This window comes from Amphibalanus amphitrite, unplaced genomic scaffold (genome assembly GCF_019059575.1).
Source record: "Amphibalanus amphitrite isolate SeventyFive unplaced genomic scaffold, NRLGWU_Aamphi_draft 002481F_arrow, whole genome shotgun sequence".
In the NCBI taxonomy this organism is placed as follows: domain Eukaryota; kingdom Metazoa; phylum Arthropoda; class Thecostraca; order Balanomorpha; family Balanidae; genus Amphibalanus; species Amphibalanus amphitrite.
In genome coordinates, this window is record NW_024883913.1 from 17,105 (window position 1) to 38,630 (window position 21,526).

A 21,526-nucleotide genomic window follows, 5' to 3' on the forward strand; every position below is an offset into this window, starting at 1 on the left:
TGAAGGCGTTTCACCAGATACCCGTGGAACCTGCCGACGTCGCCAAGACCGCCATAACTACACCGTTCGGCCTCTACGAATGCGTCCGGATGCCATTCGGCCTCAGGAACGCTGGACAGACCTTCCAGCGTTTCATGGATGAGGTCCTCCGCGGCATACCGGGCTGCTTCGTTTACCTCGACGACATCCTGCTTGCCAGCCCGACTGCCGAACACCACCTGCAGCTCCTGGACCACGTACTTCAGCGCCTCAACACCTACGGCGTCGTCGTCAACAGGCACAAGTGCGTCCTGGGTCAGCAGCAGGTGGTGTTCCTCGGCCACTCGGTGGACGCCGACGGCGTCCGCCCGCTGCCTGGACGAGTCGAAGCCATCAGGAACTTCCCAGAGCCGACCACGCAGTCCCAGCTGCGGAGGTTCCTGGGGATGGTTGCATACTATCACCGCTTCGTCCACCGGGCCGCCGAACTCTTGCAACCCCTGCACGCCCTGCTCACTAACAAGGGCAAGAACTCCAAAGCGCCCGTCGCGTGGACGGACGCGACACGCCAGCGCTTCCGACACATCAAGGACGCCCTGGCCGCGGCGACGCACCTCGCGCACCAGGTCCCGGACGCGCCGCTCGCCCTCTTCGTCGACGCCTCAGACTGCGGAGTGGGCGCCGTCCTCCAACAGCACGTAGCTGGCGAGTGGCAGCCGCTAAGCTTCTTCTCTAAGACGCTTCAACCTGCAGAGAAGAAGTACAGCACGTTCGGGCGCGAGCTGCTCGCCATCTACCTGGCCGTCCGACACTTCAAGCACGCTATCGAAGGCCGGTCGGCAATTGTCTTTACGGACCACCGCCCACTGGTAACGGCCGTCGGCTCGTCGTCCGACCGCTACTCACCGCGAGAGGTCCGCCACCTGGACTATATCGGCCAGTTCGTGTCGGACATCCGCCATGTGCCTGGCAAAGACAACGTGGTCGCCGACACGCTGTCGCGCACGGTCTCGATGGTGGCCCAGCCGCGCCCCCCGCTCGCCGACTTCACTGCCATCGCCAAGGCCCAGTCCGAAGACGGCTCGCTGGAAGACCTCGAGGCCTCAGACACCTCACTGCGCCTGCGCCACATCCCGGTCGGCGATGGACTCCGTCTGCTCTGCGACGAGTCCACCGGATCGCCTCGGCCGGTCCTCCCAGAGGCGCTGCGCCGGCCCTTCGCCAAGGCTCTGCACGACCTGTCGCACCCTGGCGTCGAGGCCACCGTCAAGCTCGTCTCCAAGCGGTTCGTCTGGCCCGGCATGGATCGCGACGTGCGCCGCTGGACCCGAACCTGCCTCGCCTGCCAGCGCTGCAAGATCGGTCGGCACACCAAGTCCGACGTCGGCACCTTCCAGCCGCCTCAGCAACGCTTCGACCACGTCCATGTAGACCTCGTCGGCCCGATGCCTCCATCAAGAGGCCACTCGTACCTTCTGACGTGCGTCGACCGGTTCACTCGGTGGCCAGAAGCCATCCCGCTGCCAGACATTCGCACCACCACGGTGGCTCGAGCCTTCCTCGAGCACTGGATCGCCAGGTTCGGTGTTCCATCCATCATCACCACCGACCGCGGCGCTCAGTTCGAGTCTGCCCTCTGGTCGGAGCTTCAGCGGTTCCTCGGCTGCCAGCGGACTCGGACAACCAGCTACCACCCGGCCTGCAACGGCATGGTCGAGCGGTTCCACCGTCAGCTGAAGGCCAGCCTCCGTGCCCACCAAGCTGCCTCGTGGACAGACGTGCTGCCGCTGGTCATGCTGGGCATCCGCGCCACCATCAAGACCGACCTGCAAGCATCCCCAGCTGAACTGGTATACGGCTCTCCACTGCGACTCCCAGCCGAGTTCTTCGACAACAGCCGCACAGCAGACGCATCACCAGCCTCCTTCGTCAAGGACCTGCGACGCGCCATGGCTCAGCTTCGACCCACTCTGCCACGGACAACCAAGCGCGCCACGTACGTCCCGGAGGCGCTGAAGACGGCAAAGTACGTTTTCGTTCGGCGGGACGACCACCGTTACCCTCTGGACGCACCGTACGACGGCCCGTTCCCAGTCATCAACAGGACAGACAAGACCATCACCATCCAACGGCGACAGCGACGCGACGTCATCACCATCGACCGTTGCAAGCCCGCCTTCATGGACGAGGTGCCGGATCAACCTCAGGAGCAGCCACAGCGCGCACCTGACGTGCAGTCACCGGCCGCCCAGACAGGCGGCCCGGAGCTCCTGCTCTATGACGACACTCCAGCCGCCGCACGTCCTGCACCGCCAACACCACGCCCGGCGGTGACGAGCTGTGCCCGATCGCGTAGTGTACATATGTTATGTTTGTTTGTGTATGTTTGTTGTCATATGTTTGTATCGTGTATATATTCTCTGTACCTAATGTGTCCGCCACTGCGCGTGTGGACCTCCAGGAACTGTGCACCGTTCTACATGATAGCGCATGCGCACTATTCGTTACCACTTGGTACTGTTAGTACAATGGTCGCCCAATTGTGTGCAAATACATTCGACTTCTAACTGGAGCAGGACTTTGAAGAAGAGAGGCGAAAGGAAGACGGAGGAGGCTGAAGGCTGACGACGGAGAGACACACGCACAACCGACCTTCAAGGTCGCACCGAGCTACGGTCGAGCGAGGTGGGCAACACGCCCTTAAAGACGCCTCTGATTGTAGCCACGCCGGTACCCCTGGTCGGACCCGGTATACTGACACGGACCTTGCCACTGGCTCTGGCTCAGGCTGTCTTAGCGGACACGCCTGCCAGTCCAGACGCTCTCCTAAGAGCGAGTGCTCGGCTACCGCCAGTCTGCCGGGCCCAACAGCGTTCTGCTGACACCCACCGATACCGCTCGCCGCACCGCAAGTGCCGCAGCGATTCGGGCGCTCCAGGCGAGCGTAACGGGAGTCACACCAGTCCGCGCCGCCAGGCTCTGCCCGCTGTTGTATTCACGGACGGCCCTTCTTTAGATTGCTGACACAGATTCCATAGATTGCACAGATCAGCAGGCCGTCCGTAGAATTACAACATTGTCGACGCACAGATTTTATTTGGGAATCATTGTTAGTCATTCCTGAACCCATATCGCTTGAATGGCATTACAAATTATTGTGTTCTACCTTCCCAAATACAATTATTACAGTCGAGCCTTTTAACAAGAACGTATAGGAGGAACATTTACAACACTTCTGTAATCTTTTCTCGTTTTATCCGTGGACCGCTCTACAAAGTGAAGCCGCAACATAATTAATACGCACACCATTTAGCCACTGCGACGACGCAACATTCCACCTCCAGCGGGCATGACCGGCCCCTGCGAGGTGCATTGTCTCGCTGCTCCAGCGACGGGGGCAGGTGGCTGACGGAAGGGTTCCAGATCCCGGATTACCATGATATACAATGCCGCGGCAGCTGTGGGGGAAGGGGGCGGACTGCCACTGTTTCAAACGCTTGGACGCTATCCACGATAATACTGTCATCATTGGAGATGCCGAGGAGCAAAAGGGAGCAGCCCCATTAGAGGTTTGGACGATAAATTTCATGGGAGGAAGGGACCATGAGTGAAAGCCACACGAATTCCGGTATGCTACAGCCACAAATCTGACTTGACTGGATGGATGGCCTGCAAATGCAGATCATTCTTTTTTTGATTTGCACTTGCAGTATCTATAGAATCGGTTTTGGCATTAGGCCTCCAACAGGTAATATCGGCATATTATTTTGTATTTCTACTTTTATCTTGGCCTAGCCAAATGTTTGTCGAAAATAAGCAACGATTTAATAGTTCCGAAACAGAAAACTTCTATGTAAAGTATTACTTCTCATGCATGCAATATAATCTGTCGTTCAAAGTTGAAATCGTTTGCAGCAGGGACCGCGGATTCAAATTCTCGTAGGGTGTGCAAGATGTGGCGACTGGGCCCCCCACCTCACGCCGGGCCCCTTCCAAAAAGTCAGCGCCGCCACTGCTCCGGAATAAGCCGGTTCTACTAAGGAAGCGGGGCGGGAAAACCTTCAAAATTGACGGTCGTAAGATGACTGAGCGAGCATCTTACGGTCAGGAGATGCATGAGCAGAGTAAATGCACATGCATGCATGCAACGTGATCCAAATCGATCTCCGATTTTACCAAGCAGGCCCCTAAAGGCTTACAGTGACCTTCAAGGGCCCCTACGGGCCTCAGAGACCTTTTGCACAGTTGATGTTGGCACACTTCTTTTTATCATGGATTACATGAATTAGTTTAAAAATAAAACACGGCCGGCGGGATGTTTGGGCCCATCGATTTGGCCCCTATGACCTATGGGGGTCTGGCCTCCGGCCCCCCTTAGCTTCCCCATTGCTCTACGGTCCACACGCTGGCTTTGGGGCCCCATAAAGGCCGCACGCCAGCTCCTGAGACCCAACGCCGGCAATTCTAAGGGTCACCGGCGCACCGCACACGGTCTTTGAAGGTCCCATAACGGCCTCTGGAATACCTCATGTACATAGAACTAGATGCCGGCAGCGCTCTTGCGTTGCCTTGGGCCAGAATTGGAGGAACGGTGCTGAGGGCACACACCGGGCAAAACCACCGAAACCCAGACTGAGCTTGGACTGAACCAGGAACCTGAAACCAACCGAAACATCCCAAAAATGCTTGAAAGCACGCGAGATTGGTGTGGATATCTACCTACAGTAAGATATGAATTAACTGCACGTGCATAGTTCATGCCCCAGGCACCCCAGTGCAGTCATTTTCATGACATCATGTAGCGTGTGTCTAGTTCTATCAGTGTACCGACTTTTGTGTCGCTAGATCGACGTTTCCCGGGATCAGAGGATCCCTCGTCAAAACCGTTATCCGCCCCCCGCACGCGCAGCTTGCACCCCTCGGATATTATCTCGCCGGAATGTCGTGATCAAATGTATTCTTCTTATGACCTGCAAGTTTTGAACCAGTTAGAGCTGCCGTTTACCCTGCAGGCGTGGCAACGTACGAAGGGGTGCAATCGGCTTGCACGTGCATAGCTCATGCACCACAGAGTTTAGCTCAACCAAATGTGCATTATTTTGGAGGCCTTGCCTGGGACTACCATTGAACCGATTTTGAGGTTGATAGCTTAAAATTTCTTTGAGCCAGAGGACCTCACGTCAAAACGGTTTTCCGCCCCCAGCACGTGCAGCCTGCACCCCTAGCAGACGGTGACCCCACTGGAAACTGGTTCAAGGTGTTAACGATGTGTCCCGCCAGTATGGCTTTGCCCGTGACCTCTGGTTGACCTGTAGCCTTGACAAAAAATTTCGTGTCACCGAAACTTTGAAGCGGAATAGCATGTGCCACGAAGCACCGAGCGAACCGAGGCCAGCACCAAAAGTTTACCTCGCCGGAGACGAATCAAACGGTCCCACTTTCGTCCCGATCGGTCCACCCATTTTGACTCCAGGTCCAAAAAAGCTTGGACAAACTCACATACTCACTCACTGACAAACAGGTTCAGGATCTCAGGTATCTCAGGAATCGGCCTGGGGCCTTCAAGAGCCAGTTAGGGCCCTCGGAAAGTGGCATTATACCCTGAGATAGCTGTGTAAGGCCCTCGGGTAACGGCTTGGAGCCCTCGGGCATCGGCCTGCGCCCCGGGCATTGGCCAGAGGTCCTTGGATATCGGTCTAGGGCCCCTCAAGAGCCGGTGAGGGCCTTCAGAAACTGGGGTGGGGCCCTGAGATAACTGTGGGGGCTTTCAGGTGCTGATGCGGGACCCTTAGGCATCGGCCCCAAGAGGAGGTTAAGGAGGGCAGGGGGCAGGGGCCCTCAAGAGCCGGTTAGGGCCCTCAGAAACTGGCGTGGATCCCTGAGCTAGCCATGTAGGTACTCAGACACCGGCGTGGGACCTTTAGACATCGACTTGGGGCCCTCGGGCATCGGCCTGGGCCCTCAAGAGCCGGTGGGAGCACTAAAAATGGCGTGGGTGGGGTTCTGAGATAACCCCTGAGATAACACTAGAGCCTGTTCACGCCTTCAGGCACCGGTGCGGGACCATCAGGCTCGCGCTGGGGCCCTCGAGAATCGGCTTGGGACACTCAAGCGCCAGGGCCGCATGGGCCCCCACAACGAACTGTGGGTGTGCAAAAATAGGTGTTTGCACACCCTCAGGATTTTCAGGGTGTGCAATTGCACACCCTGCCCCCCGGAATCCGCGGTCCCTGGTTTGCAGTCAAAAGATGAAATATCGCTTGACAATAGTCACAGATCAGGACTCGGTCGCGCAGAGCCCACTTGTTTACGAGTCACCGAGAGCCAAACCGCTGTGTGCTGTCGTCTGCAGATTGGTGCAGACCTTGCGCTAAATTGGGTCAATTGATGCGTGTCAGTGCCAGGCTGCGTACCGCCGGCCCGTGCGAGGTCAAAGTGCGCGTGAGGAAGTGCCGCTTCCTCCAATATGACTGTGCGTTCTGCACTCACTTTTTAGCTCTGACTTTGGCCTCGTGTCTTACTTTATTGTTTTTTATTTATTTGTTACTGTTGTTTGTTTCGTTGACTCTTTCTCTTTCTCTCTCTCCCCCCCTCTCTCTCTCTCTCTCCCCTTCCCTCTTTCTAGATCGTACATGATCAATTCAGTTAGAGCTCAGTGATTCGGGGAGTGTGCCAGCAGCATAAACCAACGGCGCTTTGTCTTCCTCGAATACAGCTCGGTCTCTGAATCAGGAACACTTAACGACCAATATAAAGGGCGACTGATTGTCAATGGGCAATGGGCATTTCGTGGTCGTTATGTCGTTATGCAAATGGCGCCGGGGTGTCTGTGCTCTCGTCTGGGTTCAGAAAAATCACGCCGAGTTATGAGCCTGCAGTTGAAAAGGTCGATAGTGGCTATTTCGGGGGAGCGCCGGTCGCCAGGGGAGCCTTTCAAACTTCCCCTGCACGCGTCACGGGAGCGATCTCCGATAGGTTAATGGGGCTAATGGATAATCGGTAGTTTCGGATATCAGCGTGATATATGGCAAAGCCACAATGTTTGTTGAGTGTCACAAAGATAGGCGTCTGAGATGCAGTTCACAGTGTGTTTCCATTCATGTGATGCATTCAATTCACGATGCTTATGGACTACAGTGACTTTGTTTAACAAAAAAACAATAGTATCCTCAGATATTTCCCCCAAACCTATAAGTTTTCCATGGTGGTTGGACAGGACCTTTCGTTCCATCTCCGTTCGTTGTTTTCTCAGAAGCTTTGAGATAAAAACGGCATTGATCGGTTGGTCGGCCTTGATTAGGCTGCGTGTCGGTTCTTCATTACGCTACAACAAGCGCCGTTCATCCGACACGAACAATGTGATGTTGTATTCATTGTTGTCAAAATGAACAATATACAATGTGATGTGGTATTCAAGTGATATTGCCTATATATCTCTCCCCAACACACCGACGATCAGGCTGATCATTTCAATCATGTTCCGTCACAAAAACCGCCCTCGGCCAATTGAAGAGCTCCATTGCCGACCACAACTACCGCGGCGTGCCGGTGGCCGAGTTTTTATCGCTGTTCCTCTGCCAGATTATCAACTGACAGAGACGGCACGCGACGGAGAGATAAAGCCAGGGGTGTAATGGAATATATCGATGGTACACGAGTGGTATTCTTCAAATGACGAGCCATGATGGCCACTTCTTTGCTTGCGGCACTGCATTGTTTGTTTTCGATCCAGTTATGTGCAAACTACATTAGGTACAATTACATCTCGCTATTGTAACAAGCATACGAACAGGGTCGACATATTATCTGTCATTCTTCAGACACGTATTGTTCAAGAATTCGTATATGCTTACGGTTTACCGTTTAATGTTTATTATAGTTCGTAGATATGATTAGGCATAGGTATAGACGTTAAATGTTACACAACTTTCCCGATGCCTGTGTCGCCCGATTCGTACTGGGAAAGCACCGATCAAAACTTTACTCCATTGACCTTCCATTTTTATGACATCGTTTATTTGCTAGCGTCGTCCACAGCTTGCGCCGGTGCCAGAGCGGTAAGCTGTGTCCCGTGAGGCAGCTATAATACGATCGCCTTCCGATGGGATGGGATGCAGACTGTAGGATGGAAAGAGAACACGGAAGTAGAGAGGAAGGGGAGCGGAGACGGGGAACGGATCACCGTCTTGCTGTCGCTGACGTATCACCGAGAGGCGGGAAATGACCGGCCTGGAGACGGGAAGGGTTGGGTAGGCGGGGAAGGGAAGTGCATGTATAGCATGGGCGCTGAGGTCCAGTAAGGCAGGAGTCTCCAGAAGCTAATGGATCGGTATCAATGCGCTCTCTCTCCGTGGTGAACTAAGGCATAAGACGGAGACATCGCATGAAAGGAAATGTTATATGCTGCGTGCATTTGGGTGCCAACTGCCATAACTACATAGAAATTGAAAGAGAACCGAAGCTGCGCAGATAGGCATACATGCAACCAAGCTAACTGTATGCACAGAAGCTGCAGCATTAATCCTGGGCAATAGACGTGATAGTAAAACGTGAGATAAAAGACGGGCATGATTCTTGTCCAATTAAAGAGTTGTTTCAGCACTGCTTCATTTGCCCATGAAACCTACCACGGTTTTGCAGCTTGCCATTATAAATAGTCATTTGAGACTAGAACAAACGCAGCTTGGAACTAAATACTATTGGTAAAAAGCACATACAGCTGAATGAACAACGGTCAAAATGTTGAAGCATAAAATGACGAAGTTGTTTTTCTTTGATCCTTCTTTCTCTAAGTGCATATGCATTTTTAATGAGCCATAGTAGAAACACCTATCCGGAACCCTTTACAAAGCCTCCACCTTTAGCACCATTTCTTCCTCCGCCAACCCGTCTATCCACATAACCCGCTCGCCCATGTCGGACCACACTCCCACGCGCTGTGGTGCTGTCAGCGGTGTCCGGTGGCACCTGTCACCGCTGTCAGCTGTCAACAGGCCTGTTTGCTCGGACCGCCACAGTCACGGGGAGTTGCGCTCGCTCGGTGAAGAGTGACGCGGACGGTGTTTGACGGCGCCACTGAGCTCACTGAACGGTGAGAGACGGACGTAGTATTAGCCGTACGCCGCTCGGACTGAGAGCCCTCGTGGGAAGGAGGCGACGAGCCGCGTCATTCTGTGGCGACGTGATTTGGTACTTGAATATATTTACGTATAAATTTGACAAATGTGTGTACTTGGACGTTCTGTTCACTTAGCGCTGAAGTGAAGAATCGAGATGACATCTAACGCAAGCTGCGTATTGTGCGCGTAAATCGTCACTATGAGACAAATGTTTTTAGATTATTAGCGGATGCGCCGATGGCTTCAATAGGCAGACAATTGTCTATCATTACCCTACTTTGCAAACGTTTTTAAGAAAAATTGTGATGTGCGTTTTTAAGACGACGCATCTTCGAAACCACCGGTAAATTTTAGTCCGCTTTGTTTTCCGCTCCTCTCCATTATCACGGGACCATTTGGTCCCCGTGCGGTGCCGCCATTTATTGGCCCGCAGCTCCGCCTCGGTCCAAATGACCGGGGCGCTTTCCCACTAATGGTCCACAAGCGGCGCACATCGGCCGCCTTCCTTGCCAATATCAAACACCGAGCGGCTGCAGTCGGAGAGCTGGGGGTCTTCTCGGCTCCATCGGTAGCCGCTGCCGCCACCGGAAGTGACCGCTTGCCGGTGGGGTGCCGATGATGTTCCAGCAGTGCCGGACGGCGGTCAGGCAGCAGACCCAGCTCAGGAAATGGAACAGATTTGTCTTGGGCTACTTGCGATTCGGTAGAGCTGGATGTCGTTAGGTGTTCCAGCCAGAAAATCATTGACTAATCACAGGTCCAAGGAAAAGGCATTCGCCATTAGCGAGAACTCGAACTGCTTATGAAAACGGAGCCTGTGAACACCCCGCAAAGAATGCTCTTACTAACTAATTGGGTTGTTGTACGCATACATGACCAATCGCCACTGCTGGAAATCCAAATTGACACCGTCGCGACTGGTGACCTCAGGGCGCGGCCGCGGGCATGTCCTTGTCGCCGGCGGGAGGCCAATTCAGTCAGCGATGATGGCGCTGTTCCCGTTATTAGTTCAAATTGAGCCACAATGCACGGCGAACAGCCCCGCTCGCTGCCGACGTTCCGCGTCGAGAGCGATGTTGACGGCTCGGACAGGGCGCAAAAACGGTGGTTGAGGTGCTCTCGGGTTTTGCCGTACGTCCGTCTCACTTTGGGGTCGTTTCTGTGTCTGACAGCCCGCCGTGGGCTGCTACTTGTCCTGCTATGCGGTTGTTCCGCGTGTTCGTCTTCGTTCTGTCTTGCACTTGCGAGAGGAATGATTCCTATACTTTAATGTGCGTGAAATGGGCAGCGCCTAAAAGGCTGCCCTGTATAACAATTCATGACAACCAAAAACGGTTTCATTCATGTATTGCAGAACGATGGGATAGAACACTTACATATACCACCCCGACCGATGCGCCGATACCAAATGACTTAGCTCAGCCGTCAACATCTGCACGTGATAGTCTCCAGAAGAAGCGTTTTTATACAGGATTGCCATCTGTCAAATAAATTAGATGATGTCCTTCCGTGCCATTTTCGTCTAGAGTCGGCTTAGCGTCACCATCCACAAAAGAGCTTGCCGTGGCTACAGAGGAAAGCTGCTTGCAGCTCCCGGTTGTGGATTTGGGTCGAAAGGATACCCGGGCGAGGCAAAAACAGCGGCACTAACGGAGACAAATTGCGCCGAGATTGTCGCATCTGTCGGCTGTCGGAATCAGCTGGCGAAGCTCAGCTGTACGGAAGTCAGCTGGCGTGGACCAGATCATGTCAGGAATCGTAAGGACCCAGGGGCGAGATGGCAAGAGGGACAGCAGAGGTGGTAAAATTTCACCATGAACTATGAAGTGAAGAAGGCCATTGTGAGATCATGGCGATGGGATTTTTTAGGCAGCTGATGAGATGCATGAAATCATAAGGGTGACTGAAAATACGTATAAAACATGCGATTTACTCTTGAGAGCTGAGGGAAGACTATGGAGCTAAACGTTTCGCTTTTGGTCAGGGACGTCAGGGTATATCAAATAACACTCGAGTAGGTCGCACTCATCGCCATGCATCGTTCTCACAGTCGCACCCATCAATCATCTATCAACGACACGGTATCAAACAGTCTAGCGATTGACTAAGCTGTAAAAAAAACACGCAGCTTGCCATTTACATAAGCACGTCACTTGCAACATAAGTCAGAATAAAATATCAGATTCTTACCTATCCATCCTTGCCAACAGAACACATGAGGCGAAACCAGGGCACATCGAGTGGCGTGGTTCCATTGGGAGGGTAAAGCCTCTGAAAACCTCTTCAGCTACGTGTCACTACCGCTAGCGACAATGATAAACAAACATCAAGGTACATCGGCGGGAAGCAGGCCGGCAGCTACTCTGTTCCCGCGACTAGTGAATCTGAATATCTCTTTACGAGAGAGAAGACCGTCGCCCTCATCAAACCTTTGCGCGCCTGCTCCGTGTCCACATTCACCATTGAACAAGCGCTCGAAGTGCGCGTCTGGAATCAGCGTACACTATCCCGCGCTGATGCAGCGTCTCTGTTCATGGCGGTAATCCATGGAAGCTGCGATTGCCACAGTCGTGTCGCACGGTAGCGTCTGTAGTTCGCGCACTGGCACATTGACATGATATCTGACCAAGCGTCCTGAGGTTTCACCCCGCAACATCATAAGCGTCTTTCGTCTGGATGCACCAGTTGGGGAACCCAAGTTTCGCGCTCACGGGGAACTCCTCGTCGCACTCTCCACCACTTTACCCATTCTGGAACTCGCCCAGCCGCTCATCGTCCACGAACGGGCTCTCATCTTTGCCGTTCATCTCGTCAATCGTCGCGATGCGCACTCGCTTCTTGTTCTTGTTGACGTCGGCCTTCTGGTAGACGTCGGCGTCATCGCGCTCGTCCTCGTGTGTGTAGTAGATGGCGCTGTGCCTGTTGTAGACGAGCAGCGCCAGGATGACGGCCGTCAGCAACAGCAGCGCCAGCACACAGCCGACGATGACGCCCAGCTGAGAGGTGGCCGCCGAGGAGGACGGCGGCTGCGTCATCACGGCGGCACAGTACCGCTCCAGCCGGGCGCTGCCACCGTCCGAGGCGCGCTGCTGCTCCAGGCGACACTGCTCGGCCCGGGAGACCTCCGAGGATGGGCCACACGGGGGCAGCGCGGAGGCGTTCAGCTTGCGCACCTCCAGCCCGGCCATGTGCGATGGCTCGGAGCACCTGAGAGAGACGTGAAATCGAGTCAGCTTACAGAAAGAGATTAAAAATCTTGGTTTCTGCATAACACCGTTTTACATACCTATGGTTCTATATTCAACATAAAAGCATTCCTCCAAAGTTTTTAGCTACGTCCCCCGACTCAACATCTGATGCTGCCTGTGCTCACCTGATACAGGGCCGCTGTCCACCGCAGAGGTCCAGGTGTCTCGCCTCGCCGTTGAGCCAGTTGAGGAGCGGCACCACTCGGCACTCATCGCACGCCCACGGGTTGCCGTGCATGCGGACGTGCTCCAGCCTGGCCAGCTGGTGGAGCACCGTTGGCCCCAGCTGCGCCATCTGGTTGTCACTGACGTCCAGTCGCCGCAGCCGGTGCAGATGCCGCAACATGTGGTCAGAGAGGGACAGCAAGTAGTTGGCCGACATGTTCAGCGCGGTCAGCTTGGGCAGCGACGACCAGAGGCTGTCTGAGAGAGACAGGATGCCCGTGTCGGCCAGACTCAGATGCTGCAGGTGAGGCGCAATGCTGCCCAGCGCCTCGATATCCTTCTGCGGCAGCTGGTTACCGGACAGGGAAAGCCAGTGCAGGTGACCGCCGAGGGGACGCAACACCGCTTCCGGCAGGGAGGTCAGCATGTTTCGCGACAGGTCCAGGTGGCGCACGGTGACGTCACGGAAGACGTCATCGGGAAGCTCGGCCAACTGATTGCGGCTGAGGTCGAGCTCGCGCAGCTTGTGCCCCGTGAACGGCAGAGAATCCACCGAGGCGAAGTGGTTGCCGGCCAGACGTAGCTCCCTCAGGTCGCGCAACTGAAACGCAGAAACGTCGGTCAATGTTGGTTCACGAGTTCAACAGCATCCAGCAGTCACTACAAAGTTGTATCGGCTCAGCCGATTCTCTAAGACGCTGCACAACAGCCCGCAATGACACCAAGAAATAAACTCGCTTTCGTCAACCCCGTCCCCAGCACCGCATTCTCTCCTTACCTGGACATACTCTCCGGGTCGCAGAATGGAAAGGTGGTTGTCGCTGAGGTCGAGCACCCGGAGACGCGGCACCATCTGGTACAGCTTGGGACTGATCTTGGTGAGGTCGCAGCGCGCGCAGCGCAGCTCCTGCAGCTCACGGACATCTTTGAACACGTCCGGGTCGAGTGACGATGGCGAGTTCCCGCTGAGGTCGAGCGAGCGCAACCTCCCGAGCTCGATGAACATGCTGGGCGCCAACCCGGGCAGCGCGTTCTCCGACAGGTTCAGCGTCTCCAGCTTGGGCATGTAGCGGAACGCGCCGCTCGGCACTGAGGCGATCCGGTTGTGCGAGAGGTCGAGGAAGCGCAGGTTCTCCAGACCTCTGAAGTGGTTCTGGTCGAGGTTGGTCAGCAGGTTGTGCGACAGGTCCAGTTTGCTGAGTAGGATTAGTCCGAAGAAGGAGTTGGCGCCGATGGCCGGCACACCCGAGTGTGTGATGGTGATCTCCTCGATGAATGCCCGGAAACGGCGGAACGTGGGGCCGATGGCCAGCTCGTTCGGGTACACGGCTGGAGCGGTCACCCGCAGAACCTGCCGGGGAGACGAAAAGGCTGGTTAGTTGAATCGTTAGATGATAAGACGTTGTAAGTGCTTATCTCCGTGAACTTTTTTGGCCGAGGAGCTGTCCATGTCATCTTTATTGCCTTATCCTGGTTTGGAAATGAAAGAAGCCTCAATGATAAGAATAAGTAGTTGATATTGCGGAGAGTTTCTCGTTTTAATATTGTAGCATATTCAATCGACGGATAACGAAGACGAAGCTATCACCAGCCCGTCGCTGTCCGCCACCTGTTGACACCTGACCGTCAAAATCACCGCGCTACACAGAAAACCACATACCTAACCACCAATTTACCTCGCTCGCTAATTGCCAAATCAGCCTCATTATGACGTCATTGTGACGTTTCCGTCCATCCGACAGGTATTCGCTGACACGCTAACTCGCTACTGGTTCCAGTCTAGCGCTTCCCCGCCCCTCCTCCCACCCACCCCCACCCATCGACGCGACGGCTGAGCGCATCCTGTGACCGACAACCGTCCGCCCGGACCGGTCACGTGACCACCGGGGCGCGTCAGTTGATCGCCGGTGTCAGGTGGGGTGTGTCGGACACGTGATCGCCCGCGGGCGGTCGTGCGGCACCCGTGCGTCCCACCCCGCTCTGTGCTGTCACACGGACGTACCCCGTCGCACAGGGAAGGACAGACTGATGTCAGTCGGAAACGCGCGTTATACGGATGTGCTGATGACAGTGCAGCGGTGAGACTCGGAGGTTTCCACAACGAATTAATCCGTAGCAGTCTTTTTACGTAAAGGCGAAGATGCCATACCTATAGACATCGATGGCCTCAAAATTGGTGTTGGAATGAGTAGCTTACTCTTCATGTATGATTTAATTAAAAAGGTAAGTTGGAAATAAAAAAGATAATGGTTTCCAAACCTGCATTGAATATCAGCTGACAGTGGCGCGGGAACCGGGGGGGGGGGGGCTAGCGGGGGCTGAGCCCCTCCAACTTTTCGGCTGGGGGGTAATGTATTTGAGCCCCCCCCCCCCCGCTGCAGGAATTGAAATAGGAAATCTACCAACATAATTTCATAGATTCATACATAGGCGCGGGAACCGGGGGAGGGGGCAGTGGGGGAAGCTTGCCCCCACAAGTCTGGGGCCGTGGGGGCGGTGCCCCAAAACTTTTCATGAGGTCAGGAATCGTTGGGGCGCCTTGTCCTCCCCAAATTAGGGGATGTGGGTCACAAAGAAAGAAAGAATGTAATTGAAAAATCCACCTCTTTCACTGGCTCGGCAACTCATTGGCAGATTTAAACCTTTATTCCAGGTTGCCAAAACGGCAGTTTCTTCATTCAGCTGAGACGGAATACCGAATAAAACCGGGAGTTCCTAAATAAACAGTCGTATGTAAAAGCTGTATATTATCAGCATGGAAGGCATGACAAAAACGAATCACTTTCTAACATACACAATAGTCGATGTCATTTCACGTGATACCATCTTTTTGCTGTCTCTTCATTTGCGGCCACAGAGGACGTGTTCCAGATGAGCCCCCTCTCGCTCCACACACAGCTCTGCGCGTCGCCGAGCGGACTCCACCGCAGCCCGGCAGATCTCCGGCCGCACTCGGCGCACCGCGGACGACACGGCCCTCTTGAGGTCATCTGTGGTTCTGGGGTTGCTTTTGTAGACCTGTGACTTCAGGTGACCCCAGAGAAAGAAGTCAAGTGGGGTCAGATCCGGAGAGTGCGGGGGCCAGGTCCGCACCTCTCTGCGGGAGATAACCCGCGAACCGAATCGGTTCCGCAGCCATTCTCGAGTCGCAACGGCCGTGTGCGCCGAGGCTCCGTCTTGTTGGAACCATTGTTGGTCCATCAGCTGCCTGTCTCCACCCAGCCGCCTGTTCAGCGCAGTCCAGAACTTGGCTAGGACTTGCCGGTAGCGCTGAGCGTTGACGGTGACAGACTCCCCAGCGTCGTTCTCAAACCAGAAAGGTCCGATTATGCCACTGCTGCTCATTGCACACCAGGCTGTGCACTTCACACTGTGCAGAGGGGCTTCCGCGACCAAATCGGGTGGCTCCGTCGACCAGAATCGAAAATTCTGGGAGTTCACGCGGCCATCCATATGAAAATGGGCTTCGTCGCTGAACCAGATTCGGTGAAGGAACTCATTGTCCTGCTCGCAATTTCTCAAAAACCAGCCGCTGTAAAGAAGCCGTGACTGTTTGTCGACTTTCGACAGTGCTTGGTGAACGGAGACCTTATACGGGAACAGCTGAACGTCGTTTCTGGCCAAACGGTGAGCGGTGGTTTTGCTACAGCCCAGTTCCTGGCCCAGCCGTCTGAGCGACTTTTGTGGGCTCCTCTGGAGGGCTTCTCGTGCCTTTTGGGCGTTTAAAGGCGTCCTCTTGGTTCTTTTTCGGCCACATTTACCCTTTTTTACGTTCTCCACACTACCTCTTGCCAAAAACTTCTCAACTATACTTAAAATGACGGTTCTTGATGGCACTTGGGTCCTTTTTAAGTGTCGGCGTAGCTTACGTTGTGTTGCAACGATTGACTTTGTCTCAAAATAGAAATGTACTATTTTTGTTTTTATGTCTGTACTATACGGCTGCATGATAGAAAGTGATTGATTTTGGTATGAAATAAAATGGCATTGCACGTGCTATCATCACGTGCAATTTGATTGTTGTGATTTTGTTAGTTGACGCCACTAGAAGCAAAACTAATTCGACTGTTTATTTAGGAACTCCCGGTTTTATTCGGTATTCCGTCTCAGCTGAATGAAGAAACTGCCGTTTTGGCAACCTGGAATAAAGGTTTAAATCTGCCAATGAGTTGCCGAGCCAGTGAAAGAGGTGGATTTTTCAATTACATTCTTTACCTTACTTTTTACTAATATTACCTTACTTTTTATTTATTTGGTACCTTTTTTATTTGGTACCTTACTTTTTTGCAAATATTTTCGTTTTTTTTTCATTGAAAAGGCAAAGGTCTGAAAAATAAATGGCCTAAAACCGGTGAGAAAACTAGATTTGGGGGTACCCTATAGGTTGATCTCTATAATAGTTGAGCCTCCCAGTCTTGAAGAAGTTCCCGCGTCACTGTCAGCTGGTTATTGGTGATGTTACCGGATGTGATCCGAGAGTGTCAGGTCAGAACCAATATATTGCGCCATCTCTTCACAGCGGTACCCAGCGCTGTCAGCCACCGTATAGTCTACGATGTTTCACGACGAAACACCCCAAATGACTGGCGAATGACGCGAAACGACCGAGGGGTGACCGCTGAATGACCCCACTTTACCCACCACCCCTGGGCTGATGAGCTATGAACCCGGGCTCGGGAGCGTTCCGCAATGATCAGGGGACCGAAGGTGGGGACTGGGGTGATATAATAAAGAAATGAAGTGTTCGGAATGGTTTTTATATAATTGCTTGAATTTCCATTTTAACCCGGCACCGCCTGGGCTATTTCCGTACCCACGACAGCCTGGGGGGGGGGGGGGGGGGGGGGGGGGGGGGTCGGATCCGACCCACCCCCCCTGTTATCTCGAGAACCAATGGTCGTATCGAGCCCCGCGAGGCGGCGTTCGAAAGGTCTCTACGAGACCTTTTCAAAGCACTCTTAAGATTTTAAGATTCAGGTCAACTTTCGGGTCAAGGTCAGATCAAAGGTCAAATTCAGGGGTTTTGCATGATTAGGCTTACGGACAGCGGAATCGATAGCTGCTGCTTGAAACTCACCAAAAATGACCTCAAAGGCCTAGTAAAGGTACCATGTGCGTATAGGGGTCATACTAAGTACGGGTCAAGGTCAGGTCAGGTCACGAAAGGTCACGGTTTTCACTTTCTGCTACATGGGCGTGCGACACATGTTTTATGGCTTATTTTTCACGCCGAATCCGATGGTAATGGTTATATGTAACCCAAAGTCACTGTGCTGGTGATAAGTGTGCATTGAAAGCACAAAAAATCGTTTACACCATACATAACTAAACGAGGGCCAAGAAAACAAGTCAAATTTTCAACTTTTTAATTTTGACATAAAAATGCACTTTTCTAGACGAGCTTTGTCCCAGGAATCTAGTGGTGCCATTTGTTTTCACGTGCGATGTTCAGAAGTGCCTCTAATTCACGAAAATGCTTATGACGTCACCATGCCCTATGCATGTTGTAGCTATTTTTTACAATTTGGGGGTCAAAAATCAAGATAGAAAGTTGAAATTTGGGACATCTAATGTTCTAATAGAGCTCTATAACATATATTCCGGTTTTTTGAAAATTCCCAAAATTTTGGATTTTATTAGCTGTTTTCCAAAAAATAGTTTTTCGAATTTTTAGGGGTAAAAACGCATTTTATGGAAAATCCGAGATAGCCATTTTAAAGAACTCGTTGAGCTGCGTCTATTCATCTCCCTATTTTGCAATTTGCTTAAAACCTCGATTTTTGGCGATTTTTTAAACATTTACCATTTTTTGACTGAAAACGTCATGTAGTTACATCACTAAAATCGATATATCTAAAAAAAAATTAGAAATGTTTTCTTAAAAATTGCACAGGAGACGTCAAATTGATGGGGGAGAAGGTATGCCAAGTTTCAAGTAGATAGCGTAAGCGGTTCATGAGTTATTCAAGTAAAACGGAGCAGGGGTCGGATCCGACCCCCCAGGCGGTCGCGGGTTAAATAAATCACAGATTATAGGCCGTGTGAGTTATGGAGGAGTTTTAATGCAATCCAAAACTATTTGCGCATCGTCAAGGTCACGAAATATAACTAGCTTATGTTCGCTCTAAACTGCACACCACTACACCTTTTCCAGGTTGACTATAAGATCAACTTACCCTGGTATCGAATTCGATGTAGTTGAAGATCGATGAGTCGGTCATGCCGCCCCTCTCACACACCACTTGTTTTCGGCCCCGCTCGTCCGATCCGCACGTGCAGCCCTGGGGGCACCCGGCCTGACCCGGGGTCAGGGCGGCCGCCAGCGCGGAGACCAGGAGGAGCCGCGACCACATCTGCAACAACAGAGAGATCAGAGTTAGATAGCGCGGTAATATAGGGCCCGTTTACCTACTCCCATACAAACGCTGAGCAAAGAACGGGGGGGGGAGGGATGCAGTCTCATTATTAGCTGGTTGCTCTTGACTCAACATAAAAACACAACTGAGCGTGAGCACGCCAGGACAATTTTCCGTCGAAGGTGATCAGAGTGGAAAGAAAAGTGTAATCGTATTGCCAAATACCTCTGCGGAACGACCTCATAACTGTCGGCATGATATGATCATTGAACATATCTATAAATAAATGTACACACTGTCAAGAGCGTCTCCAAAAATGCACACAAGATGCCGAACTGAGAGCCAATCCGATCATACCGATATTCTGTCGTTGTGTTACGGAATGCCTGTATCAAAAGCTTCATCGCCCGACGTCTAAGTTCAATCATTTAGCGGTTGACATGGTCCTTGATAGGGCTTGCTTCTTTTGAGGTCTATTGCTTTGTGGCGACAATATTAATGATCGTTTCGATCTAAACGTTTATAGTAAAAACACCTTTGGACCTCAGCCGAGCAGAGGGATGGCCATAGCGTTAAAACATCTGCCTGTGTGGGGTGCGTCGTTCATCATCTATGTAGCTCTCTCGTCGCCATTTATCATCCGAGAAATCCAGTCAGTGTGAGTCTATTCACACGACATTTTCAGAACGCCTTACACAAACGAACTCCTTTGGAGAATGAAGCGGGACACTAATGGGACACAATCTGTCAGCGAAGAGCTCGCCCTGAGCAAACGAAACCGATCCTGTTTGTTTTAGCAGACTCCGACCCGGCTGGTGGTTCACTTTGGGAGTCAGCGGCGGCTCCCTTCAAAGCCAACTTCTGTGGGAAGATCGCAAAGAACAGATGCGTAGATAAAAACCATGCAGTAAACTCATAACTACAATTTTAAAGTTTGACTAGTAACTGTCATCTGTATTCAGTCAAAATTCACTGGCTCATAAGCGTTTTTCTCTCTCTTGGATTCAAATAGATTATTTTCAGTTCAACCGTCAACAGCATGAAAACTGCACACACCGTCATATTTCAATGGCTTTGGGGCGCTGCTCTATTGAAATGATTAAACCTGTGTGAAGTCACTGGTGCTAACACTGTCAGATGAAGCTGATCAATTTACAAGGTGTTTTACGAGCGAAAAGTTAGCCGCGAGCCCTCTTATTAGATTCATTAGCGCCGTAAAATCACTTAATAATGGAGCGGTGTCTCATTAAACCACTACCATGAGATTGTTCTCCGAAACATCGTGGATCGATCAGAAGATAAGGGGCACGATGGTTTATAATTCACCAAAGACTGGAAACTTGGCATCGATCGGGTACTACACCTCAGAGCACCTCACTCCTTTGAGAGCGCTAACGAGATTAAATTCCACGAGAGTGCAGCGATGGTACCGGCCCGCGGTTATCTAGCGGAAAGGTCGTGCACGTGCCAATGCAGCCAATGAACTCATATTGGTTGCTGCTGTTTGAGCTTTCACTTCAGCAGTTATTGTCAGTCTACAGCTAGTAATATCATTTAAATGACAGAGTGACCGTTTAACAGTTCTATGAATTAATTTACAATGCGTTTGGAATTTTACTTTCATGGTGACACACTACACCTCAACTCTTCTTATTTTGACACATTTGTCTAATAACCAAGGCGAATGACCATCGTCAATCTTTTCAAAAATAACCAACAAAGACCACCACTAAGGCGCCATTGATATTTCAGTATCAATCACACCAAACGACGCTAGCGACGGCGCTCGAGCGACTACGGCCATCATCGTGACCTCCGTCGGACCGTCGTTCTCAAGGTCGGCCGTCTGCTCTCGGCCGTCGGGATCGATGCTACGAGAGAGAGTCATCTGACGGCGAGACGAGGAACCTCGCCCGTCGTCAGACTTTCTGAGAGGTCCGTCCAGACAGGAACTTCGCTGAAGGTGTCGGTAGGAGTGGCGACTTGGTTCCTAACGTATAATGCGGGCTGATAGGCAGTGGGCACGAGTGTAGGGTTGTGTGATGACCACAGCACGACCAAACGTTTCTGTGTACCGACTACCGATACATGGCGAGGGAAGGAGTTATGTGTGAATCGTGATGATGCACGCGCAACGCAAAACGCCGCTATCGCCGATGTGACCTCGAATACCTATTTTTTTTTCTTAACAATGAAGACTTTCCTAGTTATCTAAGCGACACTTATTTTTAGGACCATAGTCGGTCACAGTTATGGTGATATAAAAATGGGTGAGAGAGAGAGAGAGAGAGAGAGAGAGAGAGAGAGAGAGAGAGAGAGAGGAGAAGAGAGAGAGAGGGGGGGACACTGAACGATGATTTAAAGTTGCTGGGAACAATGGATGATATATTCTTATCTGATCAATAATTGAACAGCTGTTCCCATTTTCGTCTGCCCCACGCTGTGCGTTGACGTTTCCTGAACGCGTGCCCATCATTTGACAAGCACAGCTGACAAAATCGAGCGGTGACTCAGATTTTGTCGCGTCACCTTCTCGCACACGGCTGGTAGTTGGCAACTGTCAACTGCCGAACTGTAACTCCAGCTCTGCCTGTCGTGGCGGCTCCCCGAGTGTGGCATGGCGAGAAAGAAAGAACTAGAACGATGATCCGGCAATGGT

General features: G+C 52.3%; 1 protein-coding gene across 1 annotated transcript; it reads right to left on the bottom strand.

The window, feature by feature from the left end:
* Window positions 1–10,428: 10,428 nt before the first annotated feature.
* LOC122377046 (insulin-like growth factor-binding protein complex acid labile subunit) lies at window positions 10,429–18,860 on the bottom strand. Its single transcript, XM_043357011.1, has 4 exons — window positions 18,688–18,860; window positions 13,290–13,862; window positions 12,472–13,112; window positions 10,429–12,305 (listed from the first exon to the last, which is right to left on the bottom strand). The coding sequence occupies exons 1-4, from the start codon at window positions 18,730–18,732 to the stop codon at window positions 11,840–11,842; spliced, it is 1,725 nt and encodes a 574-aa protein (XP_043212946.1). The 5' UTR covers window positions 18,733–18,860; the 3' UTR covers window positions 10,429–11,839.
* Between the last annotated feature and the right edge of the window lie 2,666 nt (window positions 18,861–21,526).